General features: G+C 36.1%; 1 protein-coding gene across 1 annotated transcript in view; it reads right to left on the bottom strand.

The window, feature by feature from the left end:
* The window catches only part of ARAP2 (ArfGAP with RhoGAP domain, ankyrin repeat and PH domain 2), a 114,626-nt gene extending 96,493 nt beyond the window's left edge, over positions 1-18,133 (bottom strand). Inside the window, exons 1-6 of the mRNA XM_010006130.1 lie at positions 17,223-18,133; positions 11,717-11,787; positions 10,679-10,758; positions 5,036-5,118; positions 4,003-4,353; positions 1,363-1,432 (exon numbers count right to left, since the gene is read on the bottom strand). Coding sequence (XP_010004432.1) covers positions 1,363-1,432; positions 4,003-4,353; positions 5,036-5,118; positions 10,679-10,758; positions 11,717-11,787; positions 17,223-18,133 — 1,566 coding nt within the window. The remainder of the gene's footprint in view (positions 1-1,362; positions 1,433-4,002; positions 4,354-5,035; positions 5,119-10,678; positions 10,759-11,716; positions 11,788-17,222) is intronic.
* Positions 18,134-18,537: the final 404 nt, after the last annotated feature.

The raw sequence follows: 18,537 nt of genomic DNA, 5'->3' as shown, positions 1-18,537 counted from the left end.
AATTAGGCTACAAATAGATTAAGCAAATCCCAACACTGTATTTTTCAAGTCTTTCTTAAAACTAACCCAGGTTTTCTGCTTCTCTGAAGCTCTGGCATGAATAACACAGAGGGGTAACATTTTTTTGTCACTGCAATCCAAATTTTATAATATTCCCTTCATCTACAAAATCATGCCTTATACCATGAGTGAAGCAAAGTAAGCAGGTAAAAACAGATTGTTTCATGTTTGTAATCTATAGGCACAAAGATCAATGTAAAAAATTTTTTGAGCTTGTTCTTAATTTCTCTGGTCCTCTCAGGAAACAAGAAGTCTTTCCTACTCCTGTTCTACTTTCCTCATAATGTGCTAAAATCAGTCTAAGAGCATGCACATTATAAAGCATCTATAGGACTCTTACTGATTACCACCACTCAGGATACTGCTCAGGAACTTTTATCTGAAATTGTATTTTTTCCCTAATACGCATCTTCAACAGGAAATGCTTTCCAACACTTCAGACAACACACACGCATATAACCTCATCTCCAAACACACGTTATACAATATTCTGTGTTTTTTGAGTTTGAGAAGCGCTTAATTTCTTCCAACAGGAGATTGTTTAAAGATGGGTCTCAAAAAGAAAGTTTCAATTGTGAAAAAAAGGTATCAAATATCAAACAAGTCTTTCATAAATCTCAGTTTCACAGATGGAATACACATTGGTTTAAAACCAGGATTTACAAATCCATTTTTGTATCAAATACCAGAAGAGAACTACTTCAATAAAGCAACTCATGAGCTGCAAATGTTTCAGCATGATTCCATCCTTAAGTACAGAAATAAAGACCAGCCACTGACCACACAGTACTACACCAATTTGAAACAGACTCATTCAAACAAAACCTAGTCCAATGACATGTGATTATATCCCCAAAGACCATCAGGAAAAAGACTTTTTCAATTAACAAGTAAGCAAGTGTATGGGCTTTTTGGTTTTTACAAGGTGCCAAATATAATTTCTCTCTCAAAATCTCCAGCATGCTGGGTTCACATGACATTTTGCAACCAACATCAAAATAACACTGGATCTCTTAAATGTGTTTTCAAGATCCTGTTCTGTTCTGCAGAATGCAGTGGTGTCAGTCTCTCAATAAAGTATGAAGTTCAGATGATAGGACAGAAATATAAACCCTTCTAGAAAACAAAAGGATTAACAAACATGCAGATCTCAAGCTCACCTTAAAATATTTAATAATGTCCCAAACTAATAGTCTGCAATTTAAAATTAATTTAAGTTTCATAAAAATCTGTAATTATTTCTTAATTTCTTCATGGTAAGAATGCATTTTGTCCTGAACATAACCAGAACATATCACTTACCTTTTCATTATTGTAATAAGAAATGCTGTCTCCATCAAACTTAACCCAGCGCTTCTGAAACATATGTTTGCTGTGAATCAAAAATTAATACACTTAGAATCATAAACACAAACTAACACTGACTTTTAAGACTGTCTCAAGCAAAAAATTATAGAAACATGAAATCATGGTTAGCTTCCTGTGTTTTGGCCTGAAAGTTTTTATAATTAAAATAAACTTTAGCCCTATAATATATTTTCAAAAGAAAGTTGATTTCAAATATGATAAAAACAGTTGGAAAGTAGAAGTGCAGCATTACTGAACTTTATCATAAATCACTGTCATCATGTTCTTAATCAATTCAGTTTCCTTTCTGCCTATTTCCTTCCCATGTCCTCTATATCTCATCTCAACTGACAGATGAAAAAGAAGTTTCAATTATGCAATTTTGCTTGAAACTAACAAGTATTAGAACTCACTATTTTTCCACAGGCAAAAGAATATTCTGAACACAGAGTGTCACAAGTGCTACAAGCCCTGTAAGATACTTTCCAAAGGAAGAAAGCTGATAATCTAAAACAATTTTCTCATTGCCATATTTATGAGGAGGACACCCTCTTCTGTGGCCAAGGAATAAACATTGCTCCCAGCAAATCACTCAACAAGTACAACCTGAAATTTTCAATCTGTGTTATGAACTGGTCATGATAAATGAGAAGGTCATTTGATTATTTTAGTTTGCCATTAACTCGTGCTCTTTAAGTACCTCCTAAAAATCATTTTCACATGAAGCTGAAGTAGTCTGTTACACTCACTAAAAATGTGAATAGCCTATTAGCTATCATCTATAAACGTTTCAATTCTAAAATCATAGAATCATAGAAAGGTTAGAGTTGGAAGGGACCTTAAAGATCACCTAGTTCCAACCCCCCTGCGCAGGCAGGGACACCTCCCACTAGATCAGGTTGCTTAGAGCCTCATCCAACCTGGCCTTGAATAATGCCAGGGATGAGGCTTCCATGACCTCCCTGGGCAGCTTGTTCCAGTGCCTTATCACCCTCATCATAAAGAATTTATTCTTAATATCTAATCTAAATCTCTGGTCTTCAAGTTTTAAACCATTGCCCCTTGTTCTCTCGATACATTCCCCTACAAAAAGTCCTGCCCCAGCTTTCTTGTAGGTCCCCTTCAGGCATTGGAAGGCCGCTATACGGTCACTTGGGAGCCTCCTCTTCTCCAGGCTGAAGAACTCCAACTTCCTCAGCCTGTCTTCATTGGGCTGGTTCTCCAGCCCCCTGATCATTTTTGTCACCCTCCTCTAGACATGTTCAAGCAGCTCTCAGGGATGAGGCTTCCATGACCTCCCTGGGCAGCTTGTTCCAGTGCCTTATCACCCTCATCATAAAGAATTTATTCTTAATATCTAATCTAAATCTCTGGTCTTCAAGTTTTAAACCATTGCCCCTTGTTCTCTCGATACATTCCCCTACAAAAAGTCCTGCCCCAGCTTTCTTGTAGGTCCCCTTCAGGCATTGGAAGGCCGCTATACGGTCACTTGGGAGCCTCCTCTTCTCCAGGCTGAAGAACTCCAACTTCCTCAGCCTGTCTTCATTGGGCTGGTTCTCCAGCCCCCTGATCATTTTTGTCACCCTCCTCTAGACATGTTCAAGCAGCTCTATGTCATTCTTATGTTGGGGGCTCCAGAACTGGACACAGTATTCCTTCTCCTCACAACAGCTGAGTAGAGGGGGAGAATCACTTCCCTTGACCGGCTTGCCAAACTTCTTTTGAAGTTCTTTTGATGCAGCAACTGCCCTTCTGGGCTGCAAGTGCACACTGCAGCCCATGTTGACCTTCCCATCCGCCATCACCCCAAAGTCTTTCTCTGCAGGGCTGCCCTAAAACCTTTCTATTCCCAACCTGTATTCATGCATGGGATTGCTTCAACCCAGGTGCAGAACCATGCACTTGGCCTTGTTGAACTTCATGCATTTTGCATGAGCCTACTTCTCGAGCCTGTCAAGGTCCCTGTGCATGGCATTCCTTCTCTCCACCGTGTTAACTTCACCACAGTTTGGAGTCATCAGCAAACTTGCTATCTATTAAACAAGTTAATTAAGCAAGAACAAGACCCCACTCTAACACCTCTTTCCCAAAAATTATTTCCTTTCCTGCTAGATGAGTGTTTAGCTTCAGAATTAGTAGACTGTGATAGTTTATCAAAACTTTAATCAAATAGCAGCACTGGCTTAATTAACATGTGTTACATTACTACAATAAATAATAATTTTTCATAACTTGGAAAGGCCAATGTAAAAATCTATTTTCCATTAAAATGTCAATAAACTTCAAGATGATGCAGGGAAAAAAAAGTAAACCTAAGTACCACCTACAATGTGAGTAAACTGAATGACTTTACAATTTATAGTGAGTCAACTAAAGAGAAGCTGCACTTTTCCTGAGTGCATCTCCTAAATAAACTCTAGAATAGGTAACATAATTAAAAACTAGTAAGTACGAAAAGCCCTATGCTCTTGCAACAAAACCAGTTCCCTTGTCCTTTCCCATCACAAACTGTAAGCAGTGACCAACTACAAACTTAACATATCTCATGCAAACAAACGTTTCACAATTACATAGTAATCACTGCAAATAACATACCCTTGAGGGGATAATTTATCCAGCCATCCTGCTTTAACCTTCTTTACTGATGATCCATAAAAACAAGCATAGGGTGTTATTAATTCGTTTCCAATCAAGACTTGATCTCCATCAAATTGCTGAAAATGCATTTGTTCACTGACCAAATGATCTGAATGTCCACTTCTTCTCTTATTACAAGAGGCAGAGTGTGGTTTTGCTTTATTTTTCTTTTTCTTTAATGGCAAAGAACACCGTTCCACAATCGAATACACAGATTCACTTTCAGATTCTTCTGGTGTTAATGATTTGTTTTCTTGGGACCAGGATTCAGGTTTTGCAGATTCCTTCTTCTCCTCTTGATTAGTAGAACTAGAAAGAAAAGGTGCATTTTACTCTTCATGTATTTCTATGACATACAATAAAAGTATTATTTAATTAAAATAAAATTATTAATTACAAAAATATTAGCAAGACATATTACGAATGTACTTATAACCTATTCAAGCATTGTAATAACAACAGACATGGTAAGCACCATGTGTCTTATAACTGTGACCATCCTACTTTCTCCATACAACAGGACTGGCAGCAAGGTAGCACTTGCTGGTTCCTTTAAGTCTGAAATGAAATTTAAAATTAATTCTCCTTTCTCAGAAAACTACCTTCATTCATTTTAATATTTTGGAGGGGACTTGCAGTACCATCTCTCTTCCCTCTCTGACCTCAATAGAAGCCAGGTATAGACTAGAGACTTAAGGAGCACATTAGCTTCCTTTTCATCAAACTATCTTCCTTGTTCTGACTGAAGAGAAAAGGGACATCTTCCAAATACACAAAAGGCTCTGAAACCTCGGTTAGATGGTCTCAGGATGGCCACAGAGCCAAACGTCACTTTCTGTAGAATGGGGTAAAGGTTCAAATAGGAAAAAAAATAAAATGTCATGGTTGTGCCTTTAGAGGTAGAAATCTACTTGAGGTAGAGATCTACTTGTGGTATCAACAAATAACTCTTTCCTCTTTATGTTTTGAATTTATAACTATTATTTAATACCATATAGTCTTGTAAGAATTCTCTTCATTCATTCCTAGATCCAATTTATTTTCACAAGCCAGGAATTCATTTCCATAAAGTTCCTAGAAGAGAAATATATTGTAACCAACATTTGTACTGAAAAGAATTGCTGAAATTACTGCAGATCTAAATTACATAAACAACAGCCTAACTACCAAAGCTACTCTTCACCATTTTCAAATGTGCATTTGAAAGATCATGGATTTTGAAGTATTTTAAGATACGTTATTTTCAATATTTCAATTTTAAATAATACTACTCATGTAAAACATTTGAACACACTCCCAAAATGCCTGATACAAACAAATTAGATAAAGAAATTAGGTGCATAGAAATATCAGTGCTATAATTCTTCTTGAAGTACAACTGAATTTTGTTTTGACCTTGAAATTTTCTAAGCTCAAGAGCCACATGTTGTATGCCATTTATATTTTGCCACTGGTGTTTAAGCTTTAAGATAAGAAGCTAAAGAGTGGATAAACTTTCACTATGGTTGCCTTTTTTTTTTTTTTTCTGAGCAACAGTACCTCATCCTGTACTTGAGGGTTGTACCTTGGCAGTATGAAAAGGGAAGGTAAAAAAACCCACATAGCTCAAAACTGGGTATGTGCACAGTACAGCAAAAACTGTGGAAACCACAGGCTGCTGCTAGGATAAATCTAGGTGAACAGGTCTGCCTTCCTCTGCCAGCCAGATCCACTATTTAAAAAACAATCAAAAAAACAACCACCACCACCACCCTCATATAACTATGTTGTAGCACCAAGGATTAGAAAAAAAAACAAAAAAAACCAAACCAAAACAAAAAACTACAAAAAAACCCCAAACAACCAAATAAAAAAAACAAGCAAAAAGCAAATAAAAACCCAAAACCAAACAAAATCCCAACCAAACAAAAAAATGCCACAAACAAACAAAACACCAAAACCCAACAAAAAAATTGCAAACAATCTGAACAGAAAACTAAAAAGTAACCTGTCCACTGCTTATCAGTTGCTTAGATTGACTGGATTCTCACAAAAGGAGGGGAAATGACAGTGTCCCACTTCCATGCAATAGTCAAGAGGCTAATATGATTGCCCAAGAATCGGCAATTTTCTTCAGAGAAAAAATGGTCAGCATTTTTTGTCTTCGTTTGCTTATCAAGATGAAATCACAAATGTTACCCACTGAAGTTTTGTGGAAGTACCTCTTCCTGTCTGTCGAAACAGTTTCATGTCCTGCTTGTATCCCCTCTACAATCGTAAGCACTTGGGCAAATGAATTCTGGGAGACTGAGAAATTCAAAGCAATAATCACAAAAGCATTTCTATTGCTAGTAGATTGTAAAATTTACAGGGAGTTCTGTTTGCTCAAAAAAATAATATTTCATGCAAATTAGATCCCAAGCATTTCCAACACGCTGCTTACAGAATTACCCTGCAAGACGCTCAGACTTAAGATGAGACAAAACTCCTGTCTCACCTCCTACAATCTCCAAGGTATTATCCTGTTATTATGCTGCTGCTAGCAGCAGCATTTTATCCTGTAGACAACTCCATAATACAAGTACTTCTTAAGAGGTAGGTATATAAAGTACACAGAAAATGTGCCTGAATATAGAATCTTAGAAGCATAGAATGCCAGGTTGGAAGGAACCTCAAGGATCATCTGGTCCAACCTGTCTAGGTACTACTATAGTTTATATGAGGTGGGTTAGCACCCTGTCAAGCTGAGACTTAAATCTGTTCAATGGGGGGAATCCACCACTTCCCTTGGGACACTATTCCAATGTTTGTCCTCATGGTGAAAAATTTACCTCTTGTGTCTAATCTGAATCTCCCCAGGATCAACTTGATCCCATTACCCCTTGTCTTTTCCATGTGACTCCTTGTCAATAGGGAGTCTCTATCTTCTTGGTAGCCACCCTTTAAGTACAGGAACATGGTAATAAGGCCTCCCCTAAGCCTTCTTTCCTCAAAAGTGAACAAACCCAGTTTTTCCACCCTCTCCTCATATGGCAGGTCCTCCAGTCCTCTGATCATCCTTGTGGCCCTTCTTTGGACCGTCTCCATTCTGTCTACGTCCTTATTGAAGAGTGAGGACCAAAACTGAATGAAATACTCCAGGTGTGGTCTGACAAGCGCCAAGTAGAGTGGGATAATGATTTCTTTATCTCTGCTGGTGATGCCCTTGTTTATGCAGCACAGCATCCTGTTGGCTTTCTGTGCCACTACAGCTCACTGTTCACTCATGTGGAGCCTTTTGTCCACCAAGACCCCCAGGTTCCTTTCCACAGGAAAAAGATATTCTTATGCAAAGAAAGCCTTTAAGGAAGAAACTGGGCTTCTGGATCCCAGACAGATGAAACTGACTACTTGCAGCCCTGTATAAAAAACCTCTACTTTTCATCAGGAAGTAATTCAGATGCATTTTTGGCTTTAGCTCTTTCTTATTTCAATGCTATTCAGGACATGCATCTTTCCTAAGAGATACTGCCTTAGTCTTCTATTAAAGGTAATGTCAACACAGTTCACCTCACGTTGCTTCTTGGCAACAGAATTTTACAACAGGTTCATAAAGATAAATTCCTCCTTTTAACATATTAAGGGTTCTTATTTTAAAGAGAAGACTGAAGCAAACAAGTCACTGAGGACCTCAGCCTTCTCAATATCCTGTGTTGCTACCTCACTCGTTTCCTTCAGGAGAGGGCCTACACTCTCCTTGGATGCCCTTTTCTCCCCAGCATACCTAAAGAGGCTTTTCTTATTGTTCTTAACATCCCTAGTGAGATTTAATTCCATCTGGGATTTTACTTTCCTAACCTGACCCCTAGCTGCTTGGACAACCTCTCTGTAATCCTCCCAAGATACCTGTCCTAGCTTCCACCCCCTATATGCTTCCTTCTTAAGTTTGAGCTTTTTTAGGAGCTGCTAACTCATTCATGCCAGCCTCTTGGAGTATCTACTTGACTTCCTCTTAGCTGGCATGCAACACTCTTGGGCCTGGAGAAGGTGATCCTTAAATATCAGCCAGCTTTCATGGGTCACTCTTCAATCAGTATTAAAAAGTTCCTTCTTCAGGTTGCCCTTTAGAAGTTTGTGCCTCTAGCTGTCTTAGTGACCTAAGTCAAAGGGGTATTTTCTTTACAACCTTAATTCCCTGTTCTCTCATGCTCACTTACCTCCAGCCTGTAATGACTCATCACCTATGTTCACAGACACTCCCTTTACAAAAGCCTTATAGAAGTCTTTTCTTCTTTACAACAATGAAAAGGGGAAGAAGGGTAATGGCCAACTTATAAGCCCTTAAAACATTCTTCAGTCAGTGTAAAAACTTGCTACATTTTCTTGGATATAGATAAACTATACTTTCAAGTGAGGTTATCTTATCTTTTAAAATGAAGTAGCAGTTACAAGGCCTAAAATCACAGAATTGTCATGATTGGAAAGGATCTCTGGGATCACCAAGTCAAACAAACAAAACAAAACAGAACAAAAAAACAACACAAAAAAAAAACCCCAACAACGAAATAACCTCCAAACTCCATAAAAACCTCACTCCAAAAAGCCCCACAACACACAACCTACAATCTCAGACACTAGAGCATGTCCTGAAGTTCCTCATCTACACATTTCTTGAATATATCCAAGGATGGTGACTCCACCACCTCCCCAGGCAGGCTGTTCCAGTGCCTGACCACTCTGTCAGTAAAGAAATTATTCCTAATATCCAATCTAAACCTCCTGTGCGCATTTCCCCTGATCCTGTCATTTTTTACTTGGGAGAAGAAGCGAATCCTCACCTCACTACAACCTCCTTTCAGATAGCTGTAGAGGGCAATGAGGTCTCCCTTCAGCCTTCTCTTCTCCAAACTAAACATCTCTAATTCCTGCAGCTGCTCCTCATATGACTTGTTTTCTAGATTCTTCACCAGCTTGGTGGCCCTTGTCTGGGCAATCTTAGATAGTCTACAGTGTTATCTAAACTGTTTCTAGGATACTTGATATCTACCAAAAAGTCCCCTAAAAGTGAAATTTATCTTAGGACCTTTGTACTTATGTTCTTTGTCTGCAATTAAGCTCTAATGGAACCAAAATTAACTATGAAGTTTCCAACATACATGTGGCAAATGTAACTGAAAAAATTGTTCACTTATATCTAAGTGATAATTAAAAACTAAATCTTCAGATCAGTGAGAGCATGTAATTATATACTGCATTAATTACAATTCTGCAACCAGCAGAAATAGCAATTTTATTTCAAGTAGTTAATCCAGTTTAATAGCATGGTATTTTTATATTTGGGGCCTTTCTAAGTTAAGATCACTGGGTATGCTTTTTTATAGCCATTTTAATGAAACATGCAGAATAATGCTAAGAAGTAACAACAAAGCTAGAGAACTTTTTCTAGAAAGTCTGCTTATGCCATTGAACTAATTACAAAGTAGTTAATTTTGAATGTGTACCTCCTTAAGAAGTCAACAAAAAAAAGCACAACATATTTCCAAAGAAAAGAATGTACACACCAAAAAGAGAGATAAAATTTTTATGCTTCTAAAACAAATCCTATTAGAAGATGAAACATGAACAATTTATTTTCACAGACCAAATCTTAAAAAAATAAAATTGGGGAAAAAAAAATGCACCATTTGAGTAGCTTTCATTTTAGTCAACAGTTTACAATAGTTTAATAAGTGAAAGATTAGAGTGAAGACCTGGACCAAAACTAAGAATAGTATACTATTTTATCTAATTCAGTGGCTTGAGATCCCCCAGGACAAGTATAAACAATAACAGAAACAACAATTTCTGGTCTGCAACAAGCTGAGACAGAAGCAGGAGCTGGGATGCAGAGCATTTGTCAGTTGCCTTGCTAAGCAAATTCACCTCCCAGATCTCCACATGATTTGGAAGTCTATCCACATGCCATCTATGGCATTCAAACCATCAATTACTGACCTCCCAAAAATCGTTCATTTCAGAGAATCCTGCAGCAAAAGTGACCTTCTGAATACACAATAAGTTCAGGGATACTTGAAAAATATCAAGTCCTAACAACTTCAATATACAGGAATTTTAAGGTGAGCATAAGATCATCTAAACATGAAACCTCCTTTCATAGAATATACACCAAACTGTGTAGATATGCCCAGTCTTGATCTGCCATTATCAGAGGAGAGAAAAGCCACTTTTAACTTTTACCTAATCAATTCTAATGATTTCCCACCACTTAACCTCACTTAGACACAAAGTATTACAATATACCACTATATGTAAGAGGGTAAAAGGAAGTTATCAAGGTAGTCTGCAATTGCCTGTAACTGACTGCTTTGCATTTGATACGGCAGCAGTAAAAAAGCATTATATCTGAGCATTAAGTCAGTTACCTGTCCTGTTGTTTAGAAACAAACAAAAAACAAAAAACCCAGTCAACACACACCACAGCTACTGAACAGTACAAAGAGTATCTCAAGATTAAGAGAAGTCACTTGTGCACAAATACGTACACTATGAACCTTTTGCATGTACCTAAAAACCAGAAAAGGTAGTGGGAACTGAAAAAGCAGAGGAAAAAAGAATTAACGGCAATGTAAAATATAAAACATGAAGACAGACAAATCATATCCAGACTTCAACTTACTTTAGCATCTTCAGGGTTGTCACAGATAAAGGTTTCTCCATACGGAGAGATGACGGGTGGCTTTTCTTCTCTTAAAGGTTCTTAAAGCAAAAAAATTAACAGTCATACAGTGCAATGCTCTACTAAAGTACTAATAAAATCAACAAGGGATACTGATTTTTCTGCTTGTGATTTCTCTGTCCTTCTCAGAAAAAAAAAAAAAAAAGAAAAGAAAATATAATTTCCCATTTCTAACTAGACTCCAGATATGTTTTTTCCCCTATGACACCACCTATTGAGATACTTACTGTTACTATCATTTGGCTTTAACTTGTATACAGGTATTTTCTTTTTTTCCTACTCTGCATCACTAAAAAAACAAACCACTTTTGTTGCATACTCTCACGAGCAATAGCTCCAAAGTGTCCTTTATTCTGACTTAAGAAAAAAAACAAAGCAAAACCAAAACTAAACACAAAAAATAAACCCCAGCTCCCCCCCAAAAGCTCATTAGTGTACAATCTTCATTTTGTCACCAAGTACTTGCTTAAAATTAATACACATAACTTCAAACAAGACATGCCTCTAGAGTATGAAAGAACTTTTGTTTACAACTGACTGCTCAAGACTTCTAAACTCCTTCAGTAGACTCATACAATTTATTTCCTGTTATTTCCTGGAGCTATGCACTCTAACTAACAGATTCAGCAGCATTATTCAGGAGGAACACTCTCCTTGTACCGTTCAAGGAAAAACTATCTCTGCTTTAAAAATATGGAACTAACCTTAGAAACTGAAAGTACTGCAGTCAAAGAAGTAAATTAAAATATGAGGTTTAAAGACTAGATCTTCTAATTTTTATTTCATTAGTTCATAAACAAAAACTGAGTAAAACCAGAAGTGGTTAAATGCTCTATTACATACATCACTTTTTCCAGACCTTCTAGATGGCCATTATTCCTTAAAATAAGCAAGTCAATACTCATTTTAGACAACTTCTGGTCTGAGATTTTTTCTTCCTTAATAGTCAAGATGTAAGTATCAGTGTGCTTAACTCACTGTTTTGCGAAATTTGCCTCCCAGTGCAAGAAATATTTACAAGATCCACATTTCTTCTTCTCTGAAGGGAACTTGAACAAAACAAAGCACAACATGAAAACATTAAGTGAAATTTCCCAAAAAAAGAAGTAAAAACAGCTTATGAAGTTAAACTAAAATATATATATATATATACCAATATAGAAATAGTCAATTTTAAGTCTTGGGAAAATTCTGCTTTAATTTATATTTAAAGAAGGATGTACTATTAAAGTTTAATTTAACACAAAGCTCAATGGGGGGCCTGAGTATGGAAATACAAACAAAACACACTCTCAACCACCAGAAAAAAAACCCAACAAGTTGCTGTAAAGCTTTGATTTCCTAAGGTGAATTTTTTCCCAGAGAGTTTTCATCTGAGACATAAACAGCATTCTATTGCAACTGCCTGTGACTACCACCTGTAGATGGGTAAGAATGTATCTTCATACACAACAGAAAAATTGTGTTATTATTGGTCTTGTGCTAGTACAGAAGTATTTCAGCAACTTCATGTATACTGGCACTCATCATGCTGTCAAAGATCTCACTTTTTTTATTATTAATATTATTTAGATTTCAGGCTGAGATGGTAGGTTTAGAATAACAACACAGGACCATATATGCCTGAAGTAGTGTATTTCTAACCCCTCCTCACTATTCAAGCCATCTATATGAGACCTGTTTTCAGACAAGCTCTCATTTCCCCTGTTAAAATGAATAATTAGTAATTTTTATTTTTATTTCATTTTCTCTGCTTGAAATAGCAGTGATCTAGATCCTCATGCATCCTTATAGAAGGATTTATTGACTGATAAATGCCATATAAGATCCCTGGTTTTTTTTCCAGCAGTTGCAGGTCCTACATCCTTCAAAGCCAAAGATAAATATGCTTTACTAAATGTATCAACATCCCTGATTTTTTTCCCCATTAGACATATTGAGAAATTTTATTATATAAATATTAGCTATATTGAAATTTACTGAATTATACTATCTCGTGAAGTCCAAGTTTAAATACTCTGTACTACAAGCTGATTTTTCTCTATGACAGATGGCATAAGTTTGTTATCTCCTGTCATTTTTAATTGATGCTTAAATCGGCCCCAAACAAATTATTAAACTCAAAACAGAAGGCACACCTTGTAAAGTTATTTGACATTTCAAGTGTCATCCAGGTCATATCAATTAAGTTCCTCAATGCTATTTTGTAAAATCCTAGTTTTAGAAAACACAGAGAGAGTTTGGCCAGTGCCATAGCCTAGCTATGTGCCATAGCCTAGCTCCCAGACATAATTGTTTAGTCTCCTGAGTTATCACTACAAAAAAACACACAGCAAATACCTTATAAGTCTGTGTTTCTTCAGACATTTTACTAAAATGGATGTAGTTACATCTTTTGCAGAAGTAACATTAGCAAACTAACTTCATGCATTTGTACACATAACCTTAACTTTTTCAACATAGAACAGAGTTTCTGCTGTTAGGTTGGGGTTTTTGAGGGTATTTATAGCATTTAAATAAATCAGAGATACAAATAAGCATATAACAAACAGAATACAAGATAGAAAACAATGATAATTTGTCAATGTTCAATAACATAGTTGGATTATTTTGTACAGATTGAATACCTGGATTAAAAGACAAAGAATATTGAAGACTTCTATGGGGCAAGTAAGATTGGAAAAAGTCTTATATCTACATAAATCCTTTACTTTCCTTAATTATTTCCAAAATTTATTATCCCTGCAGACTAACGATCAATCTTCTTTATTTTCCTCTTCATTGGAAAGCTAGTGCAAGCAGTCTGCCAATCACAATGTGTACCAATTTTACAAAGATATAATAATAATAATTTCAATTAAATTACCATTTTTTTACAACAGTGGAGATTAAGGCCCACTATTTTCACATATTATAAGGTACCAGATGTAGCTCAGGTCACATAATCTTCCCCACCGCCCTTTCCTTATGCATGAACAGGATGAAAGGTGTGATGAGGCAGCCACTGGTCTTGCTAAAGACTGAGAGACTGGAAAGGTGAGAGCTTAGCACTGGGCCGAGCTGCTTTGTTCAGAACACTCCTGCAGCCCAGCAAACAGAGTGCGCAGGAAAATTGGCTTCATTCTGGCTCAAACCAGGACATCGAGAAGGGTCAGTGCAAGCAGACAGTGCTTCAAAGTCTTCACTGCCGTTCATGTGCTGATTGCTTTAAGTGAATGAAGCTTTTGTTTTCAAACTCATTCAAAACATGTTTTCTTTTCTATCTTTCTTAACGTTTAATGCTCCCATAACGCAAATATGTTCAAAGTGCTCTAGCTGCTCTGTTAAGTGCTTTGGGGTTCATAGGGAAAAGAGTGAGAACAGCTTCTGTGTCCTAATAAATTTGCTTTGTGTGACAGAACAGAGACACATCAGCACCAGCTTGGGCACCTCATTAGCAGTCTTGACCACTTATATGTTAAGAAAGAGTCTAAAGAATATCAGCACCAAGTAAGAATTTTCAACCACTGGAACTATCAACTGCAAAAAGCAAACAGTGCCTGCTCAGGCCAAGAACCACTATCTATTTTATTTATTTCTACTTCCCCTCAAATGCAGCATATCTTCCAGAATTACATTTAGTCTTTTTTTTTTTTTTTCTTATTTATTTCAATAAAGAATCAGAGTAATTCCACTACTAAAAAATACAAGTAACAAAGTTGGGAGATATAAAATAATATATCTAAAAGTGTATAGAGTTCATCAGCCTGAGATTTTATCTGTGCATGTATTTTTCATACTGACCAACAAAAAACACTAATAAAATCTGTACTCAATAGTGAAGTTATTGTGTAATGTGTCACAATCAGGTTTGTTGAGGGTTTTTTTTGGTTGGTTTAATTTTTCTGGGTTGGTTTGTTTGTTTGTTTGTAAATTCTTCACCCTTCAGTAGTATTGTCCCACAAGCAGGGTCTGTTACCAAGTCTGCAAGAAATCAAGTGAAGTTCTGTTTTGAAGTTCTGGTTTAGCTTTCATCTTTCTAAGACTACTGGTGCTTGCTTATTAAGATTTCCATATTGTTATAACTGGAGCATAAAGTGGACAAAAATAAGGTAGAGCTCAGAAATCAAAATGGCAGGTTATGAAGTTAGTGACCCAGCCAGATCCCAGTCACTAATAGACTGGGATTTGGAGGATTTAATTCCATACTGGGAAGAACACAAATACAGCATATTCTCTCTACTGGATGACTGGAGACATAGGAGACTCTTTTAGTAACTAATTATTGTTATCTTTTTAGGATAAAATTCCAATTTCAGTTCAGCAGAAGTAGTTTTATTATTTGAAGCAGGGATAATCACTCTACAAAAGTCAACATAAATCTACACCCACTGAAGGATGTTTATACTGAAGTTTCAATAAGCACAATATTTTGGTGATTTAGAAGTCACTGATGAAACATTTTTAAGGGACACAAAAATCTCTTATTTGTTGCGAAGAATCTTTGCCTCTCCATCTGTTCAAACAATTGTATTACAATATTTAATAATGACCTTTTTCAATAATCTGAAAGAAACAAATTATGGGGAAACTCTGCATTTTGAGCATGCATGTACTTGCTAATGACATTGCTAACTGTGGATATACGCAGATGAAAGACAAGATAAATACAGAACAGTCTCAGACACGTCCCTTCCAGGCATAACTAGTGGTTTTAAAAATAACCAAAACATTTGACTAAAAAAAGTGCAACCTAATGATTTGGATATGGCTACACCTACAAAACTTTGCATGTCTTTGCATTACTTTTTCTTCTCTGTTTTAAGACACTTAACCAGCATGACAAGTAAAACCTTCTAGAAAGCAGAACCAAAATATAACAAATGACTCTGTGGGGAGATGTTCTTCATTTACACAGTCTGTAATACTGTGATCAATTGCACATTCAATGTCTATTATTTTTAACATTCAAACAATACTACTTTTATTAAGATAGGCCTAAATTTAAGTTCTAACATCAGACCTCCCTGCATTCCATCCTATTTTTGCAAGACAAGCTACAACAACTAATGCTTATTAAAGACAGTAACTGCTGCTAACTGATTTGTGGATTCAAATTCTGAACTCAACTATTTTGAGGGAAGAAGACTCCACACACACCACATAAATATTTCAAAACAAATTCAAACTACTATGCAATTCATCAAAACAAACATTAAAGGACTCAATTCAACACTATTCTCACCAGAGCTGCACAGAACTATCCGTACAAAGATTCCATAAGCTCTGAAGACATCCCACACCTAGTCTTCTTCAGATTTTTTTTTCCCCACTTCTTTTTTCCTGCTGGAATGCCTCAAAAATATTCTTATACTGCAAGCATCATTAAAAGCTAAGTTTTTGTTACTATGAGAACCAGCAAAAGCCAACACCTAGCATGGCAAACTCATTCTCTGAGTTAAGTTTAATGACAAACAGTTTAGAAATTAACCAAAGAGCCATCATGAAGAAAGTCCTTGCTTTAGATCCACAGTATAAGAATTTCCTCTCACACAAAATAGCCTATTCTAATTTTTTTTTTTATTTATTACATATTTATATATAAATTTTATGCATTTCCAGGCTAAGACTTGATTCTCATGCACAATCATCCTGTAATGTCCATGCATGCAATCATATAACGTACATCCTGCTTTGTTTGCAGGGTGTCTACACCATAAAATGCACAAAACAGACAAGAAGGTACTTCTCAATTTTGCCCCACTTTTTAGATAAAACTACATTTTCATGCATAATTCTGTAAAACTTCCTAGATCTTTCCATGAGTTACACATACAAAAATAATTTACTTACATTTTCTAAGAACAGTATCTCTTGAAAAGTATGACTTTAGAAGTTACTAAGATACAACCCAAATACTTGTGTATCACAATAACTGTTGTCTCATCATAAAAAAATGTATTTTTATACTTAAGGATGAATTTATGGGCCTCTTGAAATCACCATTTTGTCATCATTTTCCTGTGATGGATCAGAATTTAATCCAGGAAGCCAAGGTGTAATTAATATTATTAGCTATGTTTTGGTTTGGAATAGACTCAACAGTTTTTTCTTTTATTTTTCAATCTTGGTTTCATAACAATTCTGTATTCTAGTCTTCTCCATATTAACAGCATACAGATAGTTTTAAAAACACTTGATATAGTTGTTTGTAACAAGCATTATGTCTAAACCAATAAGCATTTATTTCTTTGAAAATAAGAAGACCAGAGATGACTGGAGGGATTTTTGCTAAAATTTCCCTTTATACTCTCATTTGAGTTTTTTACTTGAATTGAAGCTTAATCGTCCTTCAGTTATCCAGCAACATTAATTCCAGATAAAGTCTATTTACAGCATATATAAAAAAATTGACAAAAAAAATTATATTAAACACCCACAAGAAATCCCAAACAGTAATTTCTACAATGACAGTGATTCCTCATCAGAAAGAAACAGCACTTACCTTGATGAAGCTTGAACTTTACTCGATTTGGGAATTTCTGGTACAGGTCGATGCCTTAATATAAATGACCGGCTTGCTCTTGGAAACACTTTCATGCAGTTTTGTGTGTAGGAACCATATAAATCATTGTCTATCATTTCTCCTTTAAATTTAAAGAATGGAGAATTTGGCTCACTATCAGATAAATCACCCTCATCTGTAAACATCACATGTTTGTTTTCACTGTATTTTGCCTCACATGAAGGAGCAAATGAAGAAGGAGGATCACAAAATGCCAAAGAGTCACCCAAGTGCTCGTCATCAGCTTGGTATGCAGCAGCTTCTTCCAGTGATTTATCTGGCTGAGCATTTGCCTGAATACTGCCACACAGACCAACAGATTTTAGTATGCTGTCTGAATTCTGGTACAGACCAGAAAAATCCGAGTTTGTAAAGCTATCATCATTTGCCTCAGATAAGTTTTGCTCTGCAAGTTCAAACCTTTCTTCATCAATGTGATCTTTATTAGGAAGTTGTTCTGACAATGTTTGAGGTACCAGTCTAGCCCCAGCTACACTTGAATTGCTTGTTGAAGATTCCTGACCTGAGGATGAACATTGCTTCTCTTCTGAACCTTTCAAGTCTTTGAGCTTCACATTTTCACAGAAAACAGAATTTCCTTGCATTTTTGAAAGAGTGGTGTCTAATTGCTTAAGAATCCTTCTGCGGTGCCCTGTAGGCAACACTCCCATTTGCTGAAGCACACTGTTATTTATTCCCACGCAATCTGTCACAATGTTATAGCCATATTCTTTAAAGTTAGGAAGATACTGTCCCAGGTTAATGTTGACCAAGAATTCTTCAATATCAGTGCCATTGCCCGTGGATGACATAATGGCAGCTTCATTCCGAATGTTGCCCCACACAGTCATATACACAGAAATAGAGTCACAATGTGTGCATATTCACTAGCAATAAAACTCTCTACATATGTTGGCAGCCAAACAGTGGAGAATATCAGTTTCTTCAAGACACTTCTTCGAAGTTTCTTTAGTTCAATCTGATTTTTTTTTAAGACCACAAACCTACAAGAAAGAAAAAGGGCATTAAAAAAAATCCCAGCTGAATTCACATTAATGTTGGGTAAAATTCAGAAAGGCTCCCTGTCATTCATACAGTAGTATTTTTACATTGCTTATAGATAAAAACTTCAAGGAGTGTAAACAGCATAACCTCTTCATCCTTGTATCTTGGACTATATGAAGAACAGAGAAATCAAAGTCATAACTCAGGAAAAGCAATAAAGTCTTAAAATATACAATCTATAAACTAATGT

The sequence above is a fragment of the Chaetura pelagica genome, unplaced genomic scaffold (assembly GCF_000747805.2).
Source record: "Chaetura pelagica isolate M959 unplaced genomic scaffold, ChaPel_1.0 scaffold189, whole genome shotgun sequence".
NCBI lineage: Eukaryota > Metazoa > Chordata > Aves > Apodiformes > Apodidae > Chaetura > Chaetura pelagica.
Note: the sequence above shows the minus strand (reverse complement) of the source record. Positions and strands in the feature narration are given on the sequence as shown.